At 36.5% G+C, this 25,874-nt stretch overlaps 1 protein-coding gene across 1 annotated transcript in view; it reads left to right on the plus strand.

Moving 5' to 3' along the window:
• The window catches only part of PKHD1 (PKHD1 ciliary IPT domain containing fibrocystin/polyductin), a 1,710,134-nt gene that overhangs the window by 1,159,583 nt on the left and 524,677 nt on the right, over positions 1–25,874 (plus strand). The window contains exon 51 of the mRNA XM_053709557.1: positions 7,041–7,106. Coding sequence (XP_053565532.1) covers positions 7,041–7,106 — 66 coding nt within the window. The remainder of the gene's footprint in view (positions 1–7,040; positions 7,107–25,874) is intronic.

Below are 25,874 nucleotides of genomic sequence, written 5' to 3' on the forward strand. Positions count from 1 at the left end.
GTATAACAAAAAAAAACTAACCTCCCGCACAAGTATTAACAAACACCAAAACCGCCAACCCCCACATCACAAAATAATAAAGTAATTAACCCCTAATCCGCAAATAACATAATTAAAATATTAACCCCTAAACCGCCAACCCCCCACTTCGCAATAAACCTAATTAACCTATTATCCCTGAAAACCGCCAAACCCCCACACCGCAATAAACCTAATTGACCTATTAACTCCTAAACCACCAACCCCCCACAACGCAAATAACTAATTTAATTACTAAGTCTCCTAACCTAGCACCCCCTAAATTAACCCCAATACTAAAATACAATTAAAATAATAAAAGCTAACATTAAATTACAAAAAATTAATCTAAAATTACAAAAAAGAAAAAGCCCTAAAATTGCAGAAAAAAATAACAAAATTATCAAAAATAAAAAAAAATTAAACCTAATCCCTATAAAAATAAAAAAGACCCCCCAAAATAAAAACACCCCCAAATTTAAACTACCAATAATCCTTAAAAGGGCCTTTTGTAGGGCATTGCCCTAAGTTAACAGCTCTTTTACATTTAAAAAATACTAAGTCCCCCCTAACAGTAACCCCCCCATCCACCAAACCCCCCCCAAAAAAAAACTAACGATAAAAAAACCTAAACTAACTATTATTATTTGGGGGGGGGGATTTTTTATTTTTATAGGGGTATTAGTTTAGTTTTAATTTTTTTTTATTTTGTATAGCTTTGTTTATTTTTTATTCTGTTGTAACATCAGCGTGGGGGTTTGTAATTTTTGTGAGCCCTTCACAGTCAAATACCTCGAAAATATGCAATATCGATTTGAACAATTTTAATGTTTGTTTGTTTTTTTTAATCTTTTTTAAAAATCTTTTTTTAATAGAAATATAGATAGATAGATGATAGATAGAGAAATAGATAGATTTTACAAAAATATTGTCTGTATGTGTACTTTCATTTTTAGCATATTTTGTGAGGGACACTGCTGTGCTCTGGGAAACCAGTTAAAATACACTTACACTTTTTAAAATGATTGATAACTTTTAAATAGCCACTAACATAGAAAAGGGTATGCATCCATTCACGCCTATTTATCTATCTATTTTTAGATTTGTCTCCCATTAAACAAACAGATATGCAATTGGGATATTTAATCATGTATTACTATATTACTGCATCTGATTTTTTTACTAATTAGGTGGCAGGTTACCTTATGGAAACATTGAGTATTTAATAATTGCAATCTCACTGGGTATTAAAACAAATGCTTCTTACAGAGGCTGGCATTTTTCTCTGACAGCAAAGTGTAATTATCCAAAAGATTGAAGTCTTGATTATTTCCGCTAATTTATTGAACTCTTAAAATTAATGAACCCCAAGTCTTTTTAAATGTATTTGATTGCCATGGGAACCGAGGACAAATTAAACAATTCAGAATAGAAGATTGTTGAGAAAAAGAAATGTCTTAAATTATGCACAATATTGTATCAAAGAGATGAATATCCTGAATGGGTACTGAGGTGATAACTCACCAGAATTAAAACACCATTGAGGCAGATATAATAATTCATTTCTATTTATATCTCAGTTGCATATTAATTTAAAAATATTTTTTTACCCTTTGGCTGCAAGTGGGTGCTATTCAGTGGCCTGGATTTAAGTTATTAAACTAAAATATAGCAGCAGAACGCAACATCCCAATTGAAAGATCACTACATAAAAGAGATATGTACCTGACCCTTGTCACAGCTGCAAGATTCAGATAGAGCATGCAATTTTGAGTAACTTTCTAATTTACTCCTATTGTAATTTTTTCTTCGTTCTCTTGCTATCTTTATTTGAAAAAGCAGGAATGTAAGCATAGGAGCCGGCCCATTTTTGGTTCAGCTCCTGGGTAGCACTTGCTGATTGGTGGCTACACCTTAGTAAAACAGCACACTCTAACATAAGAGCAAGAGAAAATGTTGAAAAAGTAAAAAGTAAAATGAAAGAAAAACAAACAAGTTTACTTTGTCAGATTTAAAGTAGTCAGACAAGACACTTCACACGGGGCAATAGAATCTTTAATAATTCTGCAATAATAGCTAAGGAACGCCCATTTTCAGCTGCTCATTCAGTCTGCAAGGTTTATGAAATGCCAATCATTCAGCAAGTATACCCACTAACAATATGCTTGGAAATATAGGTGAAGTAAGACTTAAAGGGACAGTAAAGTCCAAATTAAACTTTCATGAGTCAGCTAGGGCATGTAATTTTAAACATCGTACTAATTTACTTTTATCATCATTCTCTTGGAATTCTTAGCTGAAAGCTAAACCTTGATAAGCTCAAATGCTAATTTTGAAGCCCTTGAAGGCCGCCTCTTATCTGAATGCATTTGACAGTTTTTTATATCTAAAGGACATTAGTTCATGTGTTTCATATAAATAACATTGTGCTCATGCACGTGGAATTATTTAAGAGTCTGCACTAATTGCCTGAAATGCAAGTCTGTCAAAAGATCTGTGATAAGGAGGCAGTCTTCAGAGGCTTAATTACAAGGTAATTACAGAGGTAAAAAGTATATTTCTATAGCATTGTTGGTTATGCAAAACTGGGGAATGGTAAATAAAGGGATTATCTATCTTTTTAAAAAATTATATTTTGGTGTTTACTATCCCTTTCATGAATTTCGGACATGATATTGTCATTACACCAAGGTCCCTCAGCAACCTTACATGTGTCTATAAATCTAGGGCAATGTGCTGTTGCTGTCTCCATCATCTAGGGGGTTAAAGTTAAAAAACTTGTCTGTCTTACATGGTGTAAATATACTATGTGCAATGTAAATTAATAGCAGTGATATCTTAAAGTAGTCAGTAGACATGAAACCCAAAATTATTCTTTCATGATTCTGATAATAAATACTTTTTTTTCCCATCTTTTTATTGTTAATTAAAGGGACATGAAACCAATTTTTTCATGATTCCAATAGAACATGCATTTTTAAACAACTTTCTTCCACTTTCTTCCACTTTTCTTTTATTATCCAATTAGCTTAGTTATCTTGGTATCCTTTATTGAAGGAATAATTCAGTACTAGGAGTTATCTGAACATACAGTATGTTAAGGGATTTAATAAAGCTGAGCATGGAAGCATTTTTCACATAAACAGCAACTCCAGGACAAGGACTTCAACAGAGGTGGTAAGGGCAAATGCTGTAAAAGATTTCAAGAATGCCTGGGATAAACTACCATAAGTCTCCTCTTTAGCCACACACCTAGGCCAGGTGAGAGACATGGTGGCGGTGTTGGCATATCTTACTCTCCCCCTCCTGCTCCTATCAGTACCTATCACCCATTTCCATCTATCTCCTTTTCTTCCTTTGAAGTCCACTGCATTTGCCTGTTCTCCCCCCTCTCTCTCAGAGTGGCAGTTATCTATCACCCCCCTGGACCAACCTCCCAATTCCTTGACAACTTTGCTGCCTGGCTTCCTTACTTTCTCTCTACAAATACACCTGCTCTAATCCTAGGGGACTTCAACATCCCCATTGACAACCCATCTGCCCCTGCTGCCTCTAAACTTCTCTCACTCACTAACTCCTTCGGCCTCTCACAATCCACCATATTCCCTACCCACTGTGATGGGCACTCTATTGATCTGGTATTCTCCTATCTCTGCTCTCTCTCTCTGATGTTGCCTGTCAACCATTTCCCATCTCAGACCACTATCTGCTCACTTTTAATCTTAATATACAGACTAAACCTACTTCCCCCCCTCACACCTGTAGAAATCTGCACACTGTAGACCCTCCCCAACTCTCCAACCTTATTCAAATGCACCTCCCCCACACTTCCACAATATCCTGCCCTTACCTTGCTATAACCCACTATAACAATACCCTCTCCTATGCACTTGACACTCTCTCTCCTCCCCAACTTTGCAAAGCCCCACGTCGTCAGCTCCAGCCCTGGCACTCCCAGCAAACACACCACCTGCAAAAATGCTCCTGCACTGCTGAACGTGCTTGGAGGAAATCCCACTCTGAACCTGATTTCATGCACTATAAGTTCATTCTTCACTCTTACACCTCAAGCCTGCAATCTCCCAACTTCACTCCCAGTCACCTCATCTGCTGCTCTCTGCACCCTCCTCCCAACCACTGACAGTGAAGTGGCTTCCCTATTGTCTTCCTCACACCTCACTACCTGCCCACTTGACACTATTCCTTCACATCTAATACCTTCTCTGTCTCCCACTCTCACTCCGGCTCATTCCCTGCCTCCTTCAAACATTCAACGGTCACCCCATCCTCAAAAAACCCTTCCTTGACCCTAATGCTCCTGCAAACTACCACCCCATATCACTGCTACCGCTAGCTTAAAAAATCCTTGAAAAACTAGCTTTTGTTTGCCTAACCCACTTCCTGTCCTCCAACTCATTGCTCGATCCTCTGCAATCTGGCTTCCGTCCCCAACACTCAACTGAGACTGCCCTCACCATGGTTACTAACGACCTCCTTTCTGTTAAAAACAAAGGCTACTACTCCATACTCGTCTTACTTGACCTCTCTGCTGCCTTTGACACTGTTGACCATCCCCTTCTCCTACGGACTCTCAGATCTCTTTGGCTCTGTGACACTGCCCTCTCCTGGATTCACTCTTATCATAACAGATCATTCTCCATCTCTTTTGCTGGTGACTCCCCCTCTCCATTGCATCTGTCTGTTGGAGTACCTCAAGGCTCTGTCCTGGGTCCTCTACTCTTCTCTATTTACACTTCTTAACTGGGTAAACTTATAAACAGCTATGGCTTCAACTACCATCTCTATGCTGATGATACCCAGATCTACCTTTCCACCCCTGCACTCTCTCCTTCTGTCAATTCTCACATCAACGACTGCTTATCTGGCATTTCTTCCTGGATGGCCTCTTACCACCTAAAAATAAACATGTCCAAAACTGAACTACTTCCAACCCCCCCCCCCCCTAACTCTACTCCAGTTTCTAATTTTTCCATCACTGTTGGCGGCATCACTATCTCCCCATCACCCCAAGTCCACTGCCTCTGAGTCACACTTGACTCAAATATGTCCTTCATTCGCCACATCCAATTGCTCTCTTCATCATGCCGCAACCACCTACGCAATATCTCCAACATTCGTCCATGCTGAAACTACTAAACAGCTAATCCACTCCCTGGTAATTACCCGACTTGAATACTGTAATAACTTACTATCTAGCCTCCCTCTCTCCTGCTTCTCTCCCCTTCAATCCATCCTAAATGCATCTGCAAGGCTAATCCACCTCTCTTGATGCTCTGTTTCTGGTGCCCCTCTCTCTGAGTCCCTTCACTGGCTCCCGATTTACAGCAGAATTAAATTCAAAATTCTCACCCTGACCTACAAAGCCCTCACCAATGCTGCCCCACCCTACCTGTCCTCATCAACAAATATACCCCAACTCGCCCCCTAAGATCCAACAATTAGCTGCTTCTTGCATCCTCTACCATCACCTCCTCTCATGCTAGACTACAGGACTTCTCTTGTGTGGCACCAACCCTCTGGAACGCACTTCCTCGAGCTGTCAGGCTTTCCCCTAACCTCTCCTTTAAACGTTTCCTAAAGACCTTTTGTTCAGAGAAGCTTATCACCGCTTATTAACAAACTAACTTCACTTACCTAACAAGTTACCCTCATCTATCTCCTCACTAATATCATTCTCACCTTTGCAGTCCCCACCCCCTGTTTCCCATCCTCCCACCCATCTAGATTATAAATTCCCACGGGAATAGGGCCCTCAATTCCCCCTGTATTTGTCTGTAAAATTTTGTCTCTTATTGTATTGTTTCTCCGTTGTACTTTTATCCTTGTACCCATGGGCAGCGCTGCGGAATCTGTTGGCGCTTTATAAATAACATTTTAGAATGCAATGTGAACAGATTCAATTGGCCTTTTTTATTTCCATGAGTCTACTATAATATTAAATATAAATGTGCTGTACATCAGACATATAGCACAAATTAATGTATCTCAGCTGTAGCACATTTTGGGAAAATGTATTAGAATGCATCTGTAACCAATATCTTGTAGACATATCAATTAAATACAAAAACAACTAATTTTGCATGAATTAAATCAACTTGATTTACAAATTAGCTGATTCAAAGTACTCTAATATAGGAAAGATTCAACCTACAACTAGTGAACTAATGAGAGCCTCAGACTATTTATTTTACCTAACAAAATCACTTAAATATTCTATTCCGGTTTATAACTAAATTGTCCATGTCTGTCTGAAACTACTGAGAACATTTTTGGCAACTATTATAGAACTTAAAGGGAAATAGACAGGCAGACAGACAGGAAGGCAGGCAGATAGATAGATCAAAATTAGATAGACAGACAGACAGATATATAGATAGAGATTAGATAGACAGACCGATATATATTAGATATATATTAGATAGATAGAGATTAGATAGACAGACAGATGATAGATAGATAGATAGATAGATAGATAGATAGATAGATAGATAGATTGATTGATTGATTGATTGATTGATTGATTGATGGGTAGATTGTGTGCAGAAGTTTAAATTATCTAAAAAAAATGAATAGAGCATTATGTCCCACGTGTTTCCTTTTCATATGTGCAAGGTATTATCTACAAATAATCTGCATAACCACCATGCAATGCCTGAGGTATAATCTAATCACTTTAGTAAATAGAATTATTATTCATCTGTAAAAACTTTATATTAATAGCATTTGACGTTTAACGTGTACAGTTATTCCCAAAGAGTTTATTTTTGGAGTTATTTCTTTGATGCTGATCACTATTTTATGGATATTTGAGAGCTTTAGAATTTATTTAAAAAACATTTTAAATATAGCAAATTATCTGCAGATGGCCAGAATGCTTGAGAAGCGGCGTGATTATCAGACAGGAGATTATAAGAAAATTATTTTTGTTGTGGTTTGTGGTGATTCTGTTTCTGTATTTATTTTCAACAGCTGTAAAATCACTGTTTGATTTCATTGTTCAGTTGCAGGTGAAGGACGAGTGAGCTTGAGTTTCTCAGCAGAGCAGAAGATGGCAGTGCCCACAGTAGGTGCGTAAATGTTTATTGGTGTTGGGGAAAAAAGATTCAGTTCTAAAATAAACACAAATTTAGCATCACTAAAATATGTGAAATATTCTGAAAAAGGACTTTTTTATGTACAGTCAAATTAAAATAGAGCTTTTCAATGTTATAGTAAAAGTTCATTAGACTCAAACTTTCACTTCCCATAAAAAGTTCAAAGTGATATAAAAAAATAAACTTTCATGGATCAGACATTGCATGCATAAATTTTAAGAGACATTTCAATTTACATCTATTCTTAAATGTACTTTGTTCTCTTGCTATCATTTGTTGAAAAGTATATGTAAGATGGCCCAGGGGCAGCGATACACTGCTTGGAACTAGCTGGTGATTGGTGGCTATACACAAGCTCTTATCATTGGCTCACTAGATTTGTTCAGCCAGCCCCCAGAAGTGCATAAATGCTCTTGAGCTGATCATTCAATACAGGATACCAGGAGAGAAAAGCAAAGTTTGATGGTAGTGAAGAAAATAGGAAGTAGACGAGCAGCCAAAAAAATTTGGTTTGTCCAAATCATTCAGAGCGAATATTTAGGAAAATTTGTTTCCCCAAATATTCTTATGCTGCCCTATTTTGAATTTGTTTAATTTTAAACTAAACAAATATTGAATATTTATGGAACATTTACATTTGTTTTTGTTAAATGAACGTAAATATTCCTTTGCTACAGATTAAAAAGTTCACCTGTAGCGTTATACTTACCTCTAGTGCACTGGAGAGTTGCGCTAATCTCTACCCTTATTCTTGGAGCCTCAGGCAATGCTTTGCGCCGTGGATCCCAGGTTCTGCACTAAAGGACCTTCTCCTTTAACACAGGCCCTGGTATTCGCTGTCCTAAGCCTCTTATTAGCGTGGCCTGCGGCTCTATGAAGAAGGGTTGGGATTAGTGTGTCTCTCCAGTGCGCTAGAGGTAAGTATCTTAACCCCTAAATTAATTTTGTCAGTATTTCTTTGTCTTCTTTCAATTTAGATTTTGTTTTGTGAAAACAAAACAAATATCCATTTTTCATTACGAATTTGTAACAAAACGAATGCACATGTCTAATAGGAAGTACATTGTAAAGTCTCATAACATTTCATGCTATATTGTAATTTTTACATTTTGACTTTCATGTCCCTTTAATTGTGCATAATTTAAAAAGCTGAATGTATTCCTGCTTCTCCTGTATTTTATTTGAAAATTGTAGCAAATCCAACCACCAATGAAAAACTCCCCATTATTTTTCTCTTTGTTTAAAAAACTAAATAAAGAGCTTCACACAAATATATTCAAGATGTTTAAAGATTGCTGTTTTATATGTATGGTATCTTTAAAGGGACAGTCTAGTCCAAAATAAACTTTCATGATTCAGATAGAGAATGTAATTTTAAACAATTTTCCAATTTACTTTTATCACCAATTTTGCTTTGTTCTCTTGGTATTCTTAGTTGAAAGCTAAACCTAGGAGGTTTATATGCTAATTTCTAAGCCCTTGAAGGCCGCCTCTTCTCTCAGGGCATTTTGACAGTTTTTCACCACTAGAGGGTGTTAGTTCATGTTTATCATATAGATAACACCGTGCTCACGCACGTGGAGTTCCAGTGAGCAAGCTCTGATTGGCTAAAATGGATGTCTGTCAAAAGAACTTAAATAAGGGGGCAGTTTGCAGAGGCTTAGATACAAGGTAATCACAGAGGTAAAAAGTGTATTTATATAACTGTGTTGGAAATACAAAACTAGGGAATGGGTAATAAAGGGATTATCTATCTTTTCAAACAATAAAAATTCTGGTGTAGACTGTCCCTTTAAGTTTAATGAATTTTTAATAGCAATTTACTGGTGGTGAATATTTAAAAATGCTAACGTTATCTACTGAGACATTACATGATTGTAATCACTACAAATAAATTCAGATGTATTTAACCTGAACATATGGGGCAAAGCACACATGACATCATATATAATATAGTAGTAATAAACTGATTGCCAGTTTAAAAGGATATTTACAATAAGGTAGAACCTACAACTTTAATTATTAGAGATGCACATTCACATTTGGATGAATGAAAAGAAAACATTAATTTTGCTTTCATCTTTGCATTCATTCAAAACACAAAGCAAGTGGCCCCATTAATGAATACAGTAAACACTGACTGCATGAAGAAAGAAAGATAAAAAAAATGTGTCTATATATATATATATATAAATAATCTCACAGAAGAACAAAGGTAGCGTCTGCACTATTTCTTGAAAAGGTAAAATTATTTATTGAAGTTACATGAGGATAAAAATGCAGCAATGTTTCGGGTCCACCTGACCCTTAAAGGGATAGTATACTATAAAATAGTTTTTCCCTTAATGTGTTTCCAATTACTTTTTTACCAGCTGCTGAGTATAAAATGTATGAGATTTGCTTTTTAAGGTTTATTTGTGTATATGAATTAGCTGATTTTGTGTTTTGAGGCCACAACCTAATAAAATGGGTTGAGCTTGTAGGTATAATCAGATCTCATTACTTTATCACATTGAGTACATATAACTGCTTCTTTATCTTATATCTGTCCATAAACCAATCACTAATACTTGTATAGAACAATGGAAAATTAACATTTTATTACCTTATCTCTTCTGTACCCCACTGTGAGTGTAATGTCTTCTGCTGGTTGTGTTAACACAGCTTGGCCTTAAGGCCAAAAACTTTCAAGAAAGGTGTGGATACCACAGGCTAAATCAATTATTTTAAATGTTAACATCAGGGTAATGGAAATACTTGGAAACAATTTAATACACTCCAGCAGGTAAAGTGCATCATTGGGAAAAAATCAAAGGGGAGACCTTTTTTGAGTAAACTGTCCCTTTAATCATGCTGTGGAGCACTGTTATCCACCACCTTATATACCACCTGTGTACATGATCTATAACCTGAAATCTTAATTGGCTCACTGTATGGCCTGCTGTTATAAAATGGGATAAAACTATAAGGGTCATGTCATCACATCTAATAGAATATGCTACTAATCAAGTAACTAACACTGTGGTTAATAATGGGAATACTATGTTTTATTTGCGACCCCTTGGTTTAAGAAATAAATCAAAATTTGTGCCTAGTACCCTAAATCCAGGAGTTGAGATATATATCAAGTTTGTTCAAAATCACATAAAAAACTCCTTTCAAGAGAAAATCCTAAAGTAAAGTATAATATTACTGCTGCTGAGCAAAAAGCCCTTAGAGATTTGGCAAGCAATAACTCCAATATAATTAAAAATGGGGATAAGGGCGGAGCATTAGTAATATTAGATGAGTACTACACTCATGAAATATTGACACAGTTATCTGATGGTGGGGTGTATATGATTTTGGATAGTGACCCTCTACCTGATATTAAAAAAGAAATTTCAGGAGTAGTGGAGAGGGCTGTACAAAATAAAGTAATTACTAAAGACCTAGCTACCTTTTTGATAAAAGAAGATCCCATTACCCCGGTTTTCTATACTATCCTGAAAATACACAAACACTTGAGGGAACCCTCAGGGAGACCAATTGTGGCTAGTACTGACTCAGTCCTGTCCAATATTGACATTTTCTTAGGCAAGTTCTTGAATCCCTTGGCGGCTGCACAAAAATCTTTTCTTAAAGATACAGGAGATTTTCTTGAGAAAATAGGGGTTGTGGAGATTGAAGCTACAGATATTATCTTTACCCTTGATGTTGTAAGCCTGTATACCTCCATTCCCCATGAGGCAGGGGTACAATCTGTGCTAGATTTGATAAAACAGGATGTGAATTTCACTCCCTTACAATGTGAGTTTAAAGAAGATATGTTGAATATTATACTCTATCTTAACTACTTTTTATTTCAAGACACCTACTATTTACAAAAAAAAGGCACAGCCATGGGCTCTAATGTGGCCCCTTCATATGCCAATATTTTTGTTAGCCAATTTGAAAAATGGTTTATTTACACCAATGTAATGTATCAAAGGCATTGTAAAATCTGGCTTCGTTTTATAGATGATGTATTTGGCGTATGGAGGGGCCCATTAACAACATTACATGAGTTTGTGGAAGAGCTTAACAGTAGTACTGAGTGTCTGAAATTTACCCTTAGCTATTCTACAATAAATGTTAGCTATTTGGACACAAGTGTATACAAACAGGGTAGTCATTTGATTACAGACCTGTATTGTAAACCTACTGACCACAACACACTTTAACATTTTGAAAGCTATCATCCAGAAAGGGTCTTCAATTCAATTCCCAAAAGCCAATTCATAAGAACGATGAGGAATGTGAAAGATAAAAAGTGACAAAAAGTCAGACTTTATCAGATGGCCAATACATTTAAAGATAGAGGTTATCCATCTACATTTATTTCTAAGTGCAGGCAGACAGCTGTAACGGAGACAAGGGAACATAGAAGAAAACAGAAAGATACACAACAAATTTTTTTTTTCGTCAGAATTTAATCCACATAGTGAGAACATTTCAGCTATTTTAAGGAAACATTGGTATGTATTGAATAAATCCAACCCTCACATACAGGAATTTAGTAAACCCCCTATTCAGTCTTACAGGAGAGTTAGAAATAGTAGGGATTTTTTGGTTAAGGCAGATGTAGGCACTAGTAAGTGTCACAAAGTAAATTATTTGACCACCCCTAATAAAGGATCATACCCGTGCTTAGGATGTGCAAAGTCCAATTCCATGATCAATGGCAAATATATTGCACAAATTAATGATTGGAAAAAATGTGAGATCAATGGTTTTTACACCTGTGACACTGATCATGTAGTGTATATCTTGAAATGTTCTTGTGGGCGGGGATATGTTGGACAGGATTAGTGTCCACAAATCATCGATTAGATGTAATCACATGACCCTTCCAGTTTCATCCCATTTTATAACAGCAAGCCATACAGTGAGCCAATTAAGATTTCATGTCCCCAAACAAAGAAAAGGTGGTAATAGAGAGTTGGTACTGAAAAAGAGGGAGGTATGATGAATACAACACCTTAAGACCTTATATTTGTTAGGTTTGAATAAAGATTACGATCTTCATTTGTTTTTATAAATGATCTTTTGGTTTTAGCTTTATACTGTATGTAATATTTTTGATTGCAATGTAATCTCACTGAAATCCACCACATAGTATAAAAGGATACAAATAAAAAGAAGCAAAAAAGGTTTCCTTTAAAAAAGTAAAACTGTAAGTAATTCTAAGTTTGACCTGTAGAGGGTTTAACTATATCAAATTTAGATATGAGAACTGAAAGAGTTAAATTGAATTAAATTAATTTGCATACAGGTGGTGTATATGGTGGTGGATAACAATGCTCCATAGCATGATTAAGGGTCAGGTGGACCCGAAATGTTGCTGCTTTTTTATCCTCATGTTACTTCAATAAAGAATTTTAACTTTTCAAGAAACAGTGCTGACGCTACCTTTGTTCTTCTGTAAGATTATGGATTAGAGGTAATGCAGGCCTCTCTAGCATACGTGCACTTTGATAAGTTGAATAGAGCCTTACTGGATCACATATCTATATTAAGGTTAACAGAATATTAACTATATTAACAGAAATTACAATAATTAAACTCCAAATCATCAGCTTTAATACAATAAAAATATCACTCCTTGCCAGCAGGAAGAGGCAAAGAATAATACAGCAAAGCTGCTATATATGTCATTCTCTTTGCCTGCGGTGCCGGTGGAGGTGAAGTTTTGGTCTACAATCAAGATTTTTTTATTTTGAAAGCAGAGTAGGTTTGCTCTGATCTTTATAAAGGGTCTAGCCTTAGCCCATGTCAGTCTCTTCAGTAGGGCGGTGGTGGCTTTTGGGCAATTGGGAACTTGTGGGGTACAATCCTCACTGTGTTTTCCCATAACATTTTGCTGCCCTATTTAAATAGCCTGAGTAGGTTTACTCAGTCTTTCTGTATTTCCAAAGGTCCATGTGAGGGATGGCATCCTCTCAAACCAGGTGAGCTGTCCTACTGCCGGACAGATACATTTTAAGGTAAGTGCCAGTTTTATTTTTCTATATAAGCAGGGAAAAAATTGGCACTTTTTCAGCTGAAACACTGCAGGGGACATTTTTATTATTCCTGTCAGGGTGCAGGTTTTTATGGCAGTTTTTGCAGACACTGTTAATGTGAGCAGTTATTTATTTTATTGATGGCTCAGTAAGGATCCATTTTTAGTAACAGATTATGTACTTTTATTGGGGGTTTTATTGTTTGTTTTTAATCCTGTTTTCAAGAAAGTTGATTAAAAAAAAAGGCTTTTTTTGTCAGCTGTAGGACCGCCCCTTTTAGGGAGGTTCTGTTTCTTTGATGTCAGAGCTTTTTTGGTGTGTTTCTTCACTTCCTGTAGAGTGAGGTGTGCATATTTTAGATGGCTCTGCTGTTTAGAAGGTTTCTTGCTGTTTTTGCTTCTCTGGAATCCGGATTGTAAACGGGATTGTTTTTTCCCTCTGTTTGCTCTGGGTTGCAGTAGAGGTAGGGCATCTCAGTAATTCTGCTGAGGTGTAGAGTGTTGCCTGGGGTTTGTTTTCTTGATTTGGTAAATTTGAATGGAACATTTATTTATGAATTTTTTTGTTCTGTATTATATCCTTTGTTAAAAGATAAAAAAAAAGTTTAAAAAAAAAATGTTGATTTTTTATTTGCTTCCGTTTTTTGTATTATGGATCAAGAGGTTGTGCAGGATGTTACCTGTAGCTTATGTTTTGATGCCCAGGTGGAACCCTGACCCTGTGATATAGTATCTGAGGTGTCTGTGGGTGAGAACTTAGGCTCTAGTGATCATCAGTCTGTATGGTTTAATATTCAGGCAAAGGTACTAAGCAACCATAGTAAAACAAAAGTCTTAGACTTTAGATCAACTGATTTTTCTTACATGGGAAGATGCCTAGATGAATCCCTAAAAGGGATGGCACAGATTACAGGAGTACAAGAACAGTGGGGATATTTTAAAAATGCTATTCTAGATGCAACTAAACACTGTATTAGGCTTCTTTGTAAAAGTAAAAGAAAAAGAAAACCAACATGGTTTTCAAGAGAAGTAGCACATGCAGTTAAGACAAAAAAGACAGTCTATAAAAAATTCAAACTCACTGGCTCAGAAGAGGATAAAGAAAAATGGAGAACCCATCAAAAGATGACAAAGCAGTTAATCAGAAAGGCTAAAGCTGATGCAGAAGAGAAAATAGCACAATCTGTAAAAAACGGTGACAAAACCTTCTTTAGATTTATCAGTGAAAAGAGAAAAACTAACAGAGGGATAGTTAGACTCAAGAATGAGGATAGAGTATTGGAAGAAGATAAACAAATAGCAAACTGTTTAAATTATTACTTTTGTTCAGTCTTTACAACAGATGGTAAAGATAGTGAGATTCTATTAAGGGATGTTACTGTAAATAATAATGTGAGTAGTACTTTTCTTTTTACAGAGGAAGAGGTTTCAAGGGCTTTATCAAAAATAAAAGTTAATAAGGCTGTGGGTCCAGATAATATTCATCCAAGAGTTCTAAAAGAACTTCGATCCATAATAGCTACTCCATTAGCTGATTTATTTAATCAGTCACTTCTAACAGGAGTTGTTCCAAAAGACTGGAAAATTGCCAATGTAGTCCCTCTTCATAAAAAGGGTAGTAGGGAAGATTCTGCTAACTATAGGCCAGTCAGTTTGACCTCAATTGCAGGGAAATTAATGGAAACTCTTTTAAAGGAAAGACTTGTATCTTTCATTCAGACAAACAACTTAGAAGACAAAGGACAGCATGGTTTCACTGCTGGAAGATCATGCCTGACTAATCTAATTGATTTCTTTGACCATGTAACTAAAATAATAGACCAGGGAGGAGCCATAGATGTTGCATATCTAGACTTTAGCAAAGCATTTGACACTGTCCCACACAACAAACTTATTCACAAAATGTATTGCCTTGGAATAGATGCTAAGATTGTTAAGTGGGTAGAATGCTGGCTTAAAGATAGACGACAGAGGGTTTCAATTAATGGAGTACATTCAAATGAGGCATCAGTTACTAGTGGTGTTCCCCAAGGGTCAGTTCTTGGGCCTGTTTTGTTTAACATGTTCATAAGTGATATTGGAAGTGGGCTTAAGGGGAAGGTTTGCTTGTTTGCTGATGATACAAAAATTTGTAACAGGGTAGATGTTCCAGGAGGAGTTGATCAAATGAACTGTGATATTAATAAACTAGAGGACTGGTCAAATAAATGGGATCTGAAATTTAATATTACCAAGAGCAAAATTATGCATACAGGATCCAAAAACCCAAAGGCCAATTATAGTCTCAATGGTACATTACTGACTGTAATTAAAGAAGAAAGGGATTTGGGAATTATTATTTCAGATGATTTAAAATTTGGTACACAATGCCGCAGTGCAGCCAGCAAGGCCAGTCAAATGCTTGGTTACATTGGAAGAGGTTTTAGTAGCAGAAATAGCAAGGTTCTTATGCCACTTTACAGATCATTAGTTAGACCAAATATGGAATACTGTGTACAGTTCTGGAGACCATATCTTCAGGCAGATATAAATAAACTAGAAGCTGTCCAAAGGAGGGCTACTAAAATGGTACATGGTCTAAAATATAAAACATACAAAGAAAGACTCTATGATCTAAATATGTATAGTTTAGAGGATAGAAGGGAAAGAGGTGACATGATAGAAACCTTCAAATATATGAAGGGACTTAATAAAATAGAAGCTGAAAGCATTTTTCACAAAAAAATAAATGCCAAAACAAGGGGTCACAATCTAAAGTTAGAGGGTAGTAGATTCAGGAGAAATTTGAGGAAGCATTTTTTTACAGAAAGGGTGGTGGATTCATGGAATAAACTTCCATTTGAGGTGGTAAACACAAAGACTGTAAAGGAATTTAAAAATGTCTGGGACATGCATAAGGCTATCCTAAGGAAAAAGTAACATGTAATATGGGTAGACTTGATGGGCATTTTTGGTTCTTATCTACCGTCAAATTCTATGTTTCTATGTTTCTATGAACCCTGACCCTGAGCCATCATTAGCTAAGGTGGATGCTTTTCAGGAGCCTCCTGTTTCAGATGTGCTGCAGCTGTCTCCTCAAGTGTCCCAATCCTATTCATATGCACATGCAGTGCCCTGCGTTTCCTCTCATGCTCCGTCTGGGGTTACTTTGCAAGATATTGCTGCCCAGGTATCCTCTGCGGTATCTGAGGCGCTATCTGCTTTTCCTATGCTGCAGGGAAAACGCAAAAGGAAATTTAAAGAAACAGTAAATAAGGTTTCTGATCTTGAAGTGGCTAATCAAAGTATTTCCTCTCAGTAGTCTGAGGATGAAGATTCTTTGGGTGCATCTGAAGGTGAAATCTCGGATTCAGGCAGTATAATTCCTTCTACTGATGCTGAAGTTGTGTCCTTCAGATTTAAGTTGGAACACCTCCGCTGTTACTTAAGGAGGTTTTGGCTACCTTGGATGACTCTGATACTACTATTGTTGTTAACCCTAAGAAGTCTAGTAAGCTGAATAAGTATTTTGATGTTCCTCTGCAGTGGAGGTATTTCCTGTTCCAGACCGTGCTTCTGAGATTATTGCAAGGGAGTGGGAGAGACCTGGTATTCTTTTTTCTCCATCTCCTATTTTTAAGAAAATGCTTCCTATAGCTGACTCTATTAGGGAGTCGTGGCAAACGGTTCCTAAGGTGGAAGGAGCTATTTCCACTTTGGCTAAGAGGACCACTATTTCCATAGAGGATAGTTGTTCCTTTAAGGATCCAATGAATAAGAAATTGGAGGCATTATTAAAGAAAATGTATGTTCACCAAGGTCTTCAATGGCAGCCTGCCGTCTGTATTGCTACTGTTACCAGTGCTGCAGCCTACTGGTTTGATGCCTTATCTGATTTTATTCAGACAGATACTCCTCTTGAGAAAATCCAGGACAGGATTAAGACTCTAAAGTTAGCCAATTCCTTTACTAACGGATGCCTCCTTACAGGTCATTAAACTAGGAGCAAAAATGTCTGGTTTTGCGGTCCTAGCTCGCAGAGCCCTTTGGTTAAAATCCTGTTCTGCAGAAGTTTCTTCTAGATCTAAGTTATTGGCTATTCCCTACAAGGGTAAGACCTTGTTTGGGCCTGGTTTGGCTGAAATTATTTCAGATATCACAGGAGGAAAGGAATCTTTTCTTCCTCAAGATAAGAAGAATAAGCAGAAAGGGAGTCAGAGTAATTTTCATTCCTTTTGTAACTTTAGAGGTAAACCCTCCACTTCCTCTTCCAAGCAGGAACTATCCAAGTCTTCCTGGAGGTCTAGTCAGTCTTGGAACAAGGGGAAACAATCTAAGAAACATTTGGCTGACTCCAAGTCAGCGTGAAGGGTCGGCCCCCGATCCAGGAACGGATCTAGTAGGGGGCAGGCTTTCTCAATTTGCTCAGGCTTGGATACGAGATGTCCCAGACCCGTAGGTCATGTAAATTGTATCTCAGGAGGAACACCTCTCACAGGGAACTTGCTTTCGCAGACCTTCCTGGGTGATCGTGACCAAGGATTCCAGCCTTCTAGGTTGGGGAGCAATTTGGGGGTCACTAAAGACTCAGGGTCTTTGGACTCGGGAGGAGTCAGTTCTTCCCTATAAACATTCTGGAACTGAGAGTGATTTTCAATGATCTACTGGCCTGGCCTAAGTTAGCCTTAGCCCGGTTTAAAAAGAAGGGTGGGTGGGGAGCGCTCCAAAAGAGCTGTGAGTTGGACTATCTGATTATTGTGCAAAGTATATAGTGCCAAGGAAATTTAGTGCAAAATTATATAAAATTTCTGTGACTGATGTGATGTCTATATTTATAACATAGGGGATATATCCTCAATTGTGATGTTAATATAAGGTGATTACGTGAAAATAAATGTGCATGTAAAAGGGAAATGTATTCAGTACTAAAATGGTACTATAAATGTGTGTCCCAAAGAGTGTATTATATAAAAATTCATGATGCGTCTGCAAGAGTTAAATCGGTGCCAACATTTTTTTTTTGCTCTTAATTCTGTGAGCCCTTAATGATGTACTATGTAGTGCACATGTGTAGCATATATAGCTAATATAACTAATAAGTTACTGCGTTTAAGATATAAACTGAGGCAATATAGTGTTAAAAAATAAATTTTACTATATAAAAATTAGCAATTTACATTAAAAACTTATTACAATTAGCAATTTACATTTTAAGAAATTTACAATAAAGACTTGTTACGATATCTACTGTTGTATTCGAGCTGTTACAATATTTAAGTTGTTGCAATATAAGTAGTTGATACATATAAGGAAAGTTGCAACCAGTAGCAGCTGTATGTATTAGAAATGTATCGCAAAAAAGTTCCTGTGCAGGATGGCAAGTTGTATTAATTAAAGGATTGATCTATGACGGTCTTAAAAATAAAAGGTAGTAAGTTGTGGCCACAACTATAAAAAACTGTATCCACGATGGTATTTGTGAAAAATTCTCTGTTATCAGAGCAAATGAAATTGAGACATGAAACAAAGACTGTAGTGGTGCTCCCCCTACCCGGATTACCGATATCCATTACCTCCTCTGACGTGATGTAGGGTTATGGGAAGGTTGCCTCTGTGTTTAGAAGTGGCAAGGTGTGAACTCCATTTCCAGTCGGCGTGTTGCTGTTCAAACTTCCCAGCAAACCCTTCCTACCTGGGCGTATGTGTAGTCAGTGACGTGTGGTTCATGGAAGTCCAATCGGATAGCCGGATCGTGGGGGGAGTGTTCCTTTCGCGGTCCTGTGTTTCTTTGCTGGAGCCGATAGTATTCACACTGGAAAGTCGATATCTACGCGGTTCAGCGCCGAATGTGCGCCTTTATCAAGACTGTATGATCTTGTGTGGTCTTGTGGCTCCTTTATAGTCCCATGAGTGTGGGGGACTCCTCCCAGGCGTTGTTTAATTGATTCAAGATACTTATATCAGATATGCTTACGTATAACAATCTTCAATACATATGAAAGACTTTATAATAAATGAAAATATTTGAACTAAAAACAATAATATTTGAACTGGGAAATAAAAAATAAAAATTATTTGTGCTTTTCATAGATTAATACGAATAAAGGATTGATGTTTATTCCTTAAATATCATTAATTGTGTGAGAAGAAGGGATGTCTATGTGCACACATATATATACTATGCAGTCCTATGCACTAAATAGAGGTGATAATTATGTATATATAAATACGTGCATGCATGGATGTGAATGAATTATAAGACTGATACTATAATGTCCTATTAAACAGTGATAAAATTAGCCTAATGTATATTGGAAATGCTTCAGAAAGTTGTAGACAGGTATATATGGGATGTGAAAAGAAAGAGAACATATGGGTTATAAGTTTTTATGACTCCCCATATTTCGATAGTATATTGCTATTAATAACTGCCAAAGTGGAAGATTTATGTGTGTATGTTAGTGTGTTTAGTAAATGTGAGAACTGAATTACTAGTGAGAAAACCTAAAGAAGTTATGTATTTATTACATATGTACACTATTTATAATAGTCTGACTCAATACTATTATTTTATTTATTATTCTAGATGAATGGATTTAAGTTGAGTTCAGCATTGAGGCCATTTGGGGTCAGTGTGTTAAATTTGAATATTAGTTCTGCCTCTTTAAGTAGCTAGGATTTTCTCCATATCACCTCCTCTATTGTTCAAAACTTTTTTTATGCCCCAGTGTTTGAATCCTATTGGTTTCTTCTGGTGTACTTCTGTAAAGTGTTTGGAAAGTAAATGTTTACAGTTTTATATTAGAGAGGTGTTCTCTTATTCTGTCGTGTAGTGGTCGACTTGTTTGTCCTAGATACTGTAATTTACATTGGCATTGTATTAAATAAATGATGTTTATGTCTGAACATCTAATTGTATCTTTTATGGGGTATTTGAAATTGTTATTTGAGGATGTAACTTCTTTGTCTTTTTTACCAAATTTGCAAGCTTTACAGCTAGTGCATGGAAAAAAACATGTAATTTATTGCCTAATAGATTCTGTTCTTTTGATTTTGTAGTTTTATTGAACTGGCTGGGTGCTAATATGCTTTTTAAATTTTTCGTTTTCCTATATATTACATTTGGATGTTGGTCTAAAATATCTGATAGGAGTGGATCTTTTCTAATGATATGACAGTGCTTCTCTAGGATCCTTTTTATGATTTTATGATCCTCATTGTATTCTGTTATAAAGGATATTTTTTGATGTAAATTTTTACTGACATCTTTTCTCGTATATTGTAGTAATTCTGTTCTCTGATCTTTTTGCATAGCTTGTATTTTTACTTCCTTGATTATATTTTCTTTATACCCTCTATCTTGAAATCTCTTTTCTAGTATATTGGCTTGTTCATAGAAAGTATTATCTTCTGAGCAGTTTTTTCTTATTCTATAGAATTGACCTTTGGGTATATTCTTGATCCATTGTTCTAAATGGCAGCTGTCCGGGTGTATATAGCTGTTGGTGTCAGTGGGTTTGAAATATGTCTCAGTGATAATTCTATTGTTGATTATGTTTATTTTAACGTCTAAAAAGTGTATAGATTCCTTGCTGTGTTCATAAGTAAAATCAATTCCCCAAGTATTACAATTGAGATCTTCAAGAAATATATTGAGTAGTTCTTGGTCTCCTTTCCAAATCAGAAATATGTCATCTATGAATCTCCTATATAGCACAAGGTTTGCACCCCATGGGGAGTGTAGAATATGTTCTTCTTCAAACCTCCCCATAAACAGATTTGCATAACTGGGTGCAAACCTCGTGCCCATAGCAGTCCCTTTTAGTTGTAAATAGAATGTTTTGTTAAAATTAAAGTAGTTATTTTCTAAAATAAATTGTATGCATTCTAAAATTGATTTGTGGTGTTTTCATTTCATAGTCTAAATTCAAGAAGTGTTCTGAGGCTTTGATTCCTAGTTCATGTTGTGTATTTGTATATAATGAATTCAAGTCACAAGTGACGAGTGTATAGTCATTTTGCCATGATATATTTGTTATTGTATTAAGAAAATCTGTTGTGTCCTTTAAATATGACGGTAAATTGTGTACATATTTCTGTAAGAATGTATCTACATATTGTGACATGTTTGAGGTTAAGGCATCTATCCCTGAAATTATAGGACGTCCTGGTGGGTGATCTAATGTTTTATGTATTTTGGGGAGGTAGTAAAAAAACTGGAGTTTTAGGGTATATGATATTAATAAATTGGTATTCTTGATTGTTAATTATTTCTGCTGTTTTTGCTTTATTTAAAATGCTTTCAAATTGTTTTATTTGTTTTTGGATCAGATTAAATGATAGTTTCTTATAGGTTTCTGTATCTCCTAATATTCTATTAGCTTCTATTATGTAGTCCTTAGTGTTTAATACTACAAACCCTCCTCGTTTGTCTGCTTGCTTTATTGCTATTGTTGGATCGTCCTTAAAGGATTACTTTCCGTTATAATTTTTAAGCTAAACAACTAACATATTAAAGTTAATAAACATTAATTAAAACCTACTGACCTATATTTTCTCCAAAACGAAGTTTCATAACGTTCTAAAAGTTATATATTTTATTCGCCGATGATGTCACGTTATCCTGCCCACTATTTTCAGCAAAATACTTAAACCAATAACTTTGTGTTTAAATGCAGACAAGATTTCTGATATACAGTAGAGATATGTTAATGAAATGCTATAGATAAAAAGCGTATTTGGGGTAGTTAGTTAGTAACAGGCATAGAAAATATTTACTTACAGTGGCCCTTTAAGTTCTTTCAAAGTGGATTTTTCTTTCTTAGTTAGATTTGATGGTTTTCTTTTATTGATTTCACATTTTTGTATATATTCCTTTATTAACTTCTCAAACATCTCAATGTGTTTACCTTTATCTTGTAATGGATAGTATTGGGATTTGGGTTTAAGTGACGTATGTATATATTCTGTTTTAACCGTTTGCGTTTGTCTATCTTGGGGATTTTTCAAAAATTGTCTTTTCAGAGTTAATTTACGTATAAATTGATTTGCATTAATCAAGGTATTACATTTATTTAATCTTGTGGTTGGAGCAAAGGATAATCCCTTTGCTAAAATATGTTCTTGTTCTTTATTTAATCTCTCTCGATTCTCTAGTTGGATAGTTTTGGATGTGGATGGGTGTTCTTGTCTTATCTCTAAAAAATTATTATTTTGGTTTGTATTTTCATTTACTGTTTCTAATATGTCATATCTGTTTTTTAGTTCTATATTTCTTTATGAATTGTCAGTTCCTTTATTTTTTCTTTGATGTCCATTGTAATTAGAATTCCTTTCTTCATAGTTGTGATGTCTATGGTCATTGTTATGTGTATGATATGTTTGTCTGCCATGGTTAGGGTTGTAATCTTCATAGTTAGAGTATCTTTGATCATCTCTTTTTTGGAAGTAGGTATCTGTTTTATATGTGGGTCTCCTCCAATTAGATCTTCTATCCCAATCATTTATATACTGCTCCCTATTTCTCCAATTAGTTGTATAATTCCCTCTATTTTGTCTATAGTAAGATCTATCTGTTTGGTTTCTGTTGTCCCAGTTGTATTTATAGTTGTAATATCCCCTATGTGAACTCCATTTCCAGTTGGTGTCTTGCCGTTTAAACTTCCCAGCAAACCCTTCCTACCCGGGCGTATGTGTAGTCAGTGACGTGTGGTTCTCGGAGGTCCAAATCGGATAGCCAGATCATGGGGGAGTGTTCCTTTTGCGGTCCTGTGTTTCTTTGCTGGAGCCGATTGTATTCACACTGGAAAGTCAATATCTATGCGTTTCAGCGCCGAATGTGCACCTTTATCAAGACGTGTGTGTTCTTGTGGCTCCTTTATAGTCCCATGAGTGTGGGGGACTCCTCCCAGGGGTTGTTTAATTAATTCAAGATACTTATATCAGATATGCTTATGTATAACAATCTTCAATACATATGAAAGACTTTATAATAAATGAAAATATTTGAACTAAAAACAATAATATTTGAACTGGGAAATAAAAAATAAAAATTATTTGTGCTTTTCATAGATTAATATGAATAAAGGATTGATGTTTATTCCTTAAATATCATTAATTGTGTGAGAAGAAGGGATGTCTATGTGCACACATATATATACTATGCAGTCCTATGCACTAAATAGAGGTGATAATTATGTATATATAAATACGTGCATGCATGGATGTGAATGAATTATAAGACTGATGCTATAATGTCCTATTAAACAGTGATAAAATTAGCCTAATGTAAATTGGAAATGCTTCAGAAAGTTGTAGACAGGTATACCGATTTAACTCTTGCAGACGCATCACAAATTTTTATATAATACACTCTTTGGAACACACATTTATAGTACCATTTTAGTACTGAATACATATCCCTTTTACATGCACATTTATTTTCACATAATCACCTTATATTAACATCACAATTGAGGATATATCCCCTATGTTATAAATATAGACATCACATCAGTCACAGAGATTTTATATAATTTTGCACTAAATTTCTTTGACACTATATACTTTGCACACTAATCAGATAGTCCAACTCACAGCTCTTTTGAAGCGTTCCCCACCCACCCTTCTTTTTGACCTTCTTTTTCTGATTTTGGGAGCATATCAGATTTGGGGAAGCACAGTGGAGTCTGACTTTAGTATCACCATACACACCCCTAGTAGCCTTAGCCCGGTTTATCAGGTTCAAGTCGGACAACATAACATCGGTGGCGGATATCAACCACCAGGGGGGAACTCAGAGTTCCTTGGCCATGACAGTGGTGGCCCGGATAATCCAGTGGGTGGAGTCTCACAACTGTTGTCTTTCTGAGATCCACATCCCAGGAGTGGACAATCGGGAGGCGGATTTTCTGAGCCGACAGACCTTTCATCCGGGTGAGTGGGAACTCCATCCGGAAGTATTTTCCAGTTTAATCCTCAATTGGGGGCAACCAGAAATGGATCTCATGGCTTCTCGGCAGAATGCCAAGCTTCTGAGGTACGGCTCGAGGTAAAGGGATCCACAGGCTTTCTTGATAGATGCTCTGGCGGTCCCTTGGAATTTCAGTCTAGCATACATATTTCCTCCGTTCGCTCTCCTGCCAAGAGTCATTGCTTGGATCAAGCAGGAGAGGACGTTGGTTATTCTCATAGTGCCGGCATGGCCTTGCAGGATCTGGTATGCAGATCAAGTGGAAAATGTTGTCTCTACCTCCCTGGAGACTTCCTCTGAGGAAGGACATTCTACTTCAGGGTCCTTTTCTTCATCCAAATCTCGTTTCTCTGAATCTGACTGCTTGGAGATTGAACGCTTAATTTTATTTAAGCGTGAGTTTTCAGAGTTGGTCATTGAGACCATGATTCAGGCTCGTAAGCCTGTGACAAGAAAGGTTTACTATAAGATATGGCGTAAATATCTGTATTGGTGTGAACTCAGAGGCTACTCTTGGAGTAGAGTCAGGATTCCTAGGATGTTGTCTTTTCGCCAGGAGGGTCTGGAGAAGGGTTTGTCAGCTAGTACTCTAAAAGGTCAGATTTCTGCATTGTCCATTTTGTTGCATAAGCGTTTGGTGGATGCACCAGACGTGCAATCTTTTTGTCAGGCCTTGGTTAGGATCAGGCCTGTGTTTAAGCCTGTTACTCCTCCCTGGAGTCTTAACCTTGTTCTTAGAGTTTTCAGCGGGCTCCGTTTGAACCTATGCATTCCTTAAATATTAAGATGTTATGTTGGAAGGTTTTGTTTCTTGTTGCTATTTCTTCTGCTCGGAGAGTTTCGGAACTCTCGGCTCTGCAGTTTGATACTCCATATCTTATTTTATATTCCGATAAGGTGGTTCTACGTACTAAATTAGGTTTCTTACCTAAGGTTGTTTCAAACAAGAATATTAATCAGGAGATTGCAGTTGCTTCTTTGTGTCCTAATCCTTCTTCTCCTAAGGAGCGTTTGTTGCACAACCTAGATGTTGCGTGTGTATTTAAGTTTTATCTTCAGGCAACTAAGGACTTTCAGCAGCTTTGTTTGTTTGTTTTTCTGGGAAGCGCAAGGGTCAGAAAGCTACGACTTCTTCTCATTCTCTTTGGCTAAGGAGTATTATTCATTTGGCCTATGAGATTGCTGGACAGCAGCCTCCTGAGAGAATCACTGCTCATTCCACGAGGGCTGTTTATTCTTCCTGGGCGTTGAAAAATGAAGCTTCTGTGGAACAGATTTGCAAGGCTGCAACTTGGTCCTCTTTGCATTCTTTTTCAAAGTTTTATAAATTTGATACTTTTGCCTCGGCTGAGGCTTCTTTTGGTAGAAGGGTTCTTCAGGCAGTGGTGCCTTCTGTTTAGGTCTACCTGTCTTGTCCCTCCCTTATCATCTGTGTCCTCTAGCTTGGGTATTGATTCCCACTAGTAATTGATGATTCTGTGGACTCACCATATCTTAGGAAAGAAAACATAATTTATGCTTACCTGATAGATTTTTTTCTTTCCAGATATGGTGAGTCCATGGCCCACCCTTTATTTAAGACAGTTATTTTTTCTAAAACCTCAGACACCTCAACACTTTTGTGTTATCTTATTTTTCCATTTTTCCTTCGGATGAATGACTGGGGATTATGGGTAAGGGAAGTGACATATATAGCAGCTTTGCTGTAGTGCTCTTTGCCTCCTCCTGCTGGCCAGGAGTGATATTTCCACTAGTAATTGATGATTTC

Source organism: Bombina bombina, chromosome 4, assembly GCF_027579735.1.
Source record: "Bombina bombina isolate aBomBom1 chromosome 4, aBomBom1.pri, whole genome shotgun sequence".
NCBI classification, from domain to species: domain Eukaryota; kingdom Metazoa; phylum Chordata; class Amphibia; order Anura; family Bombinatoridae; genus Bombina; species Bombina bombina.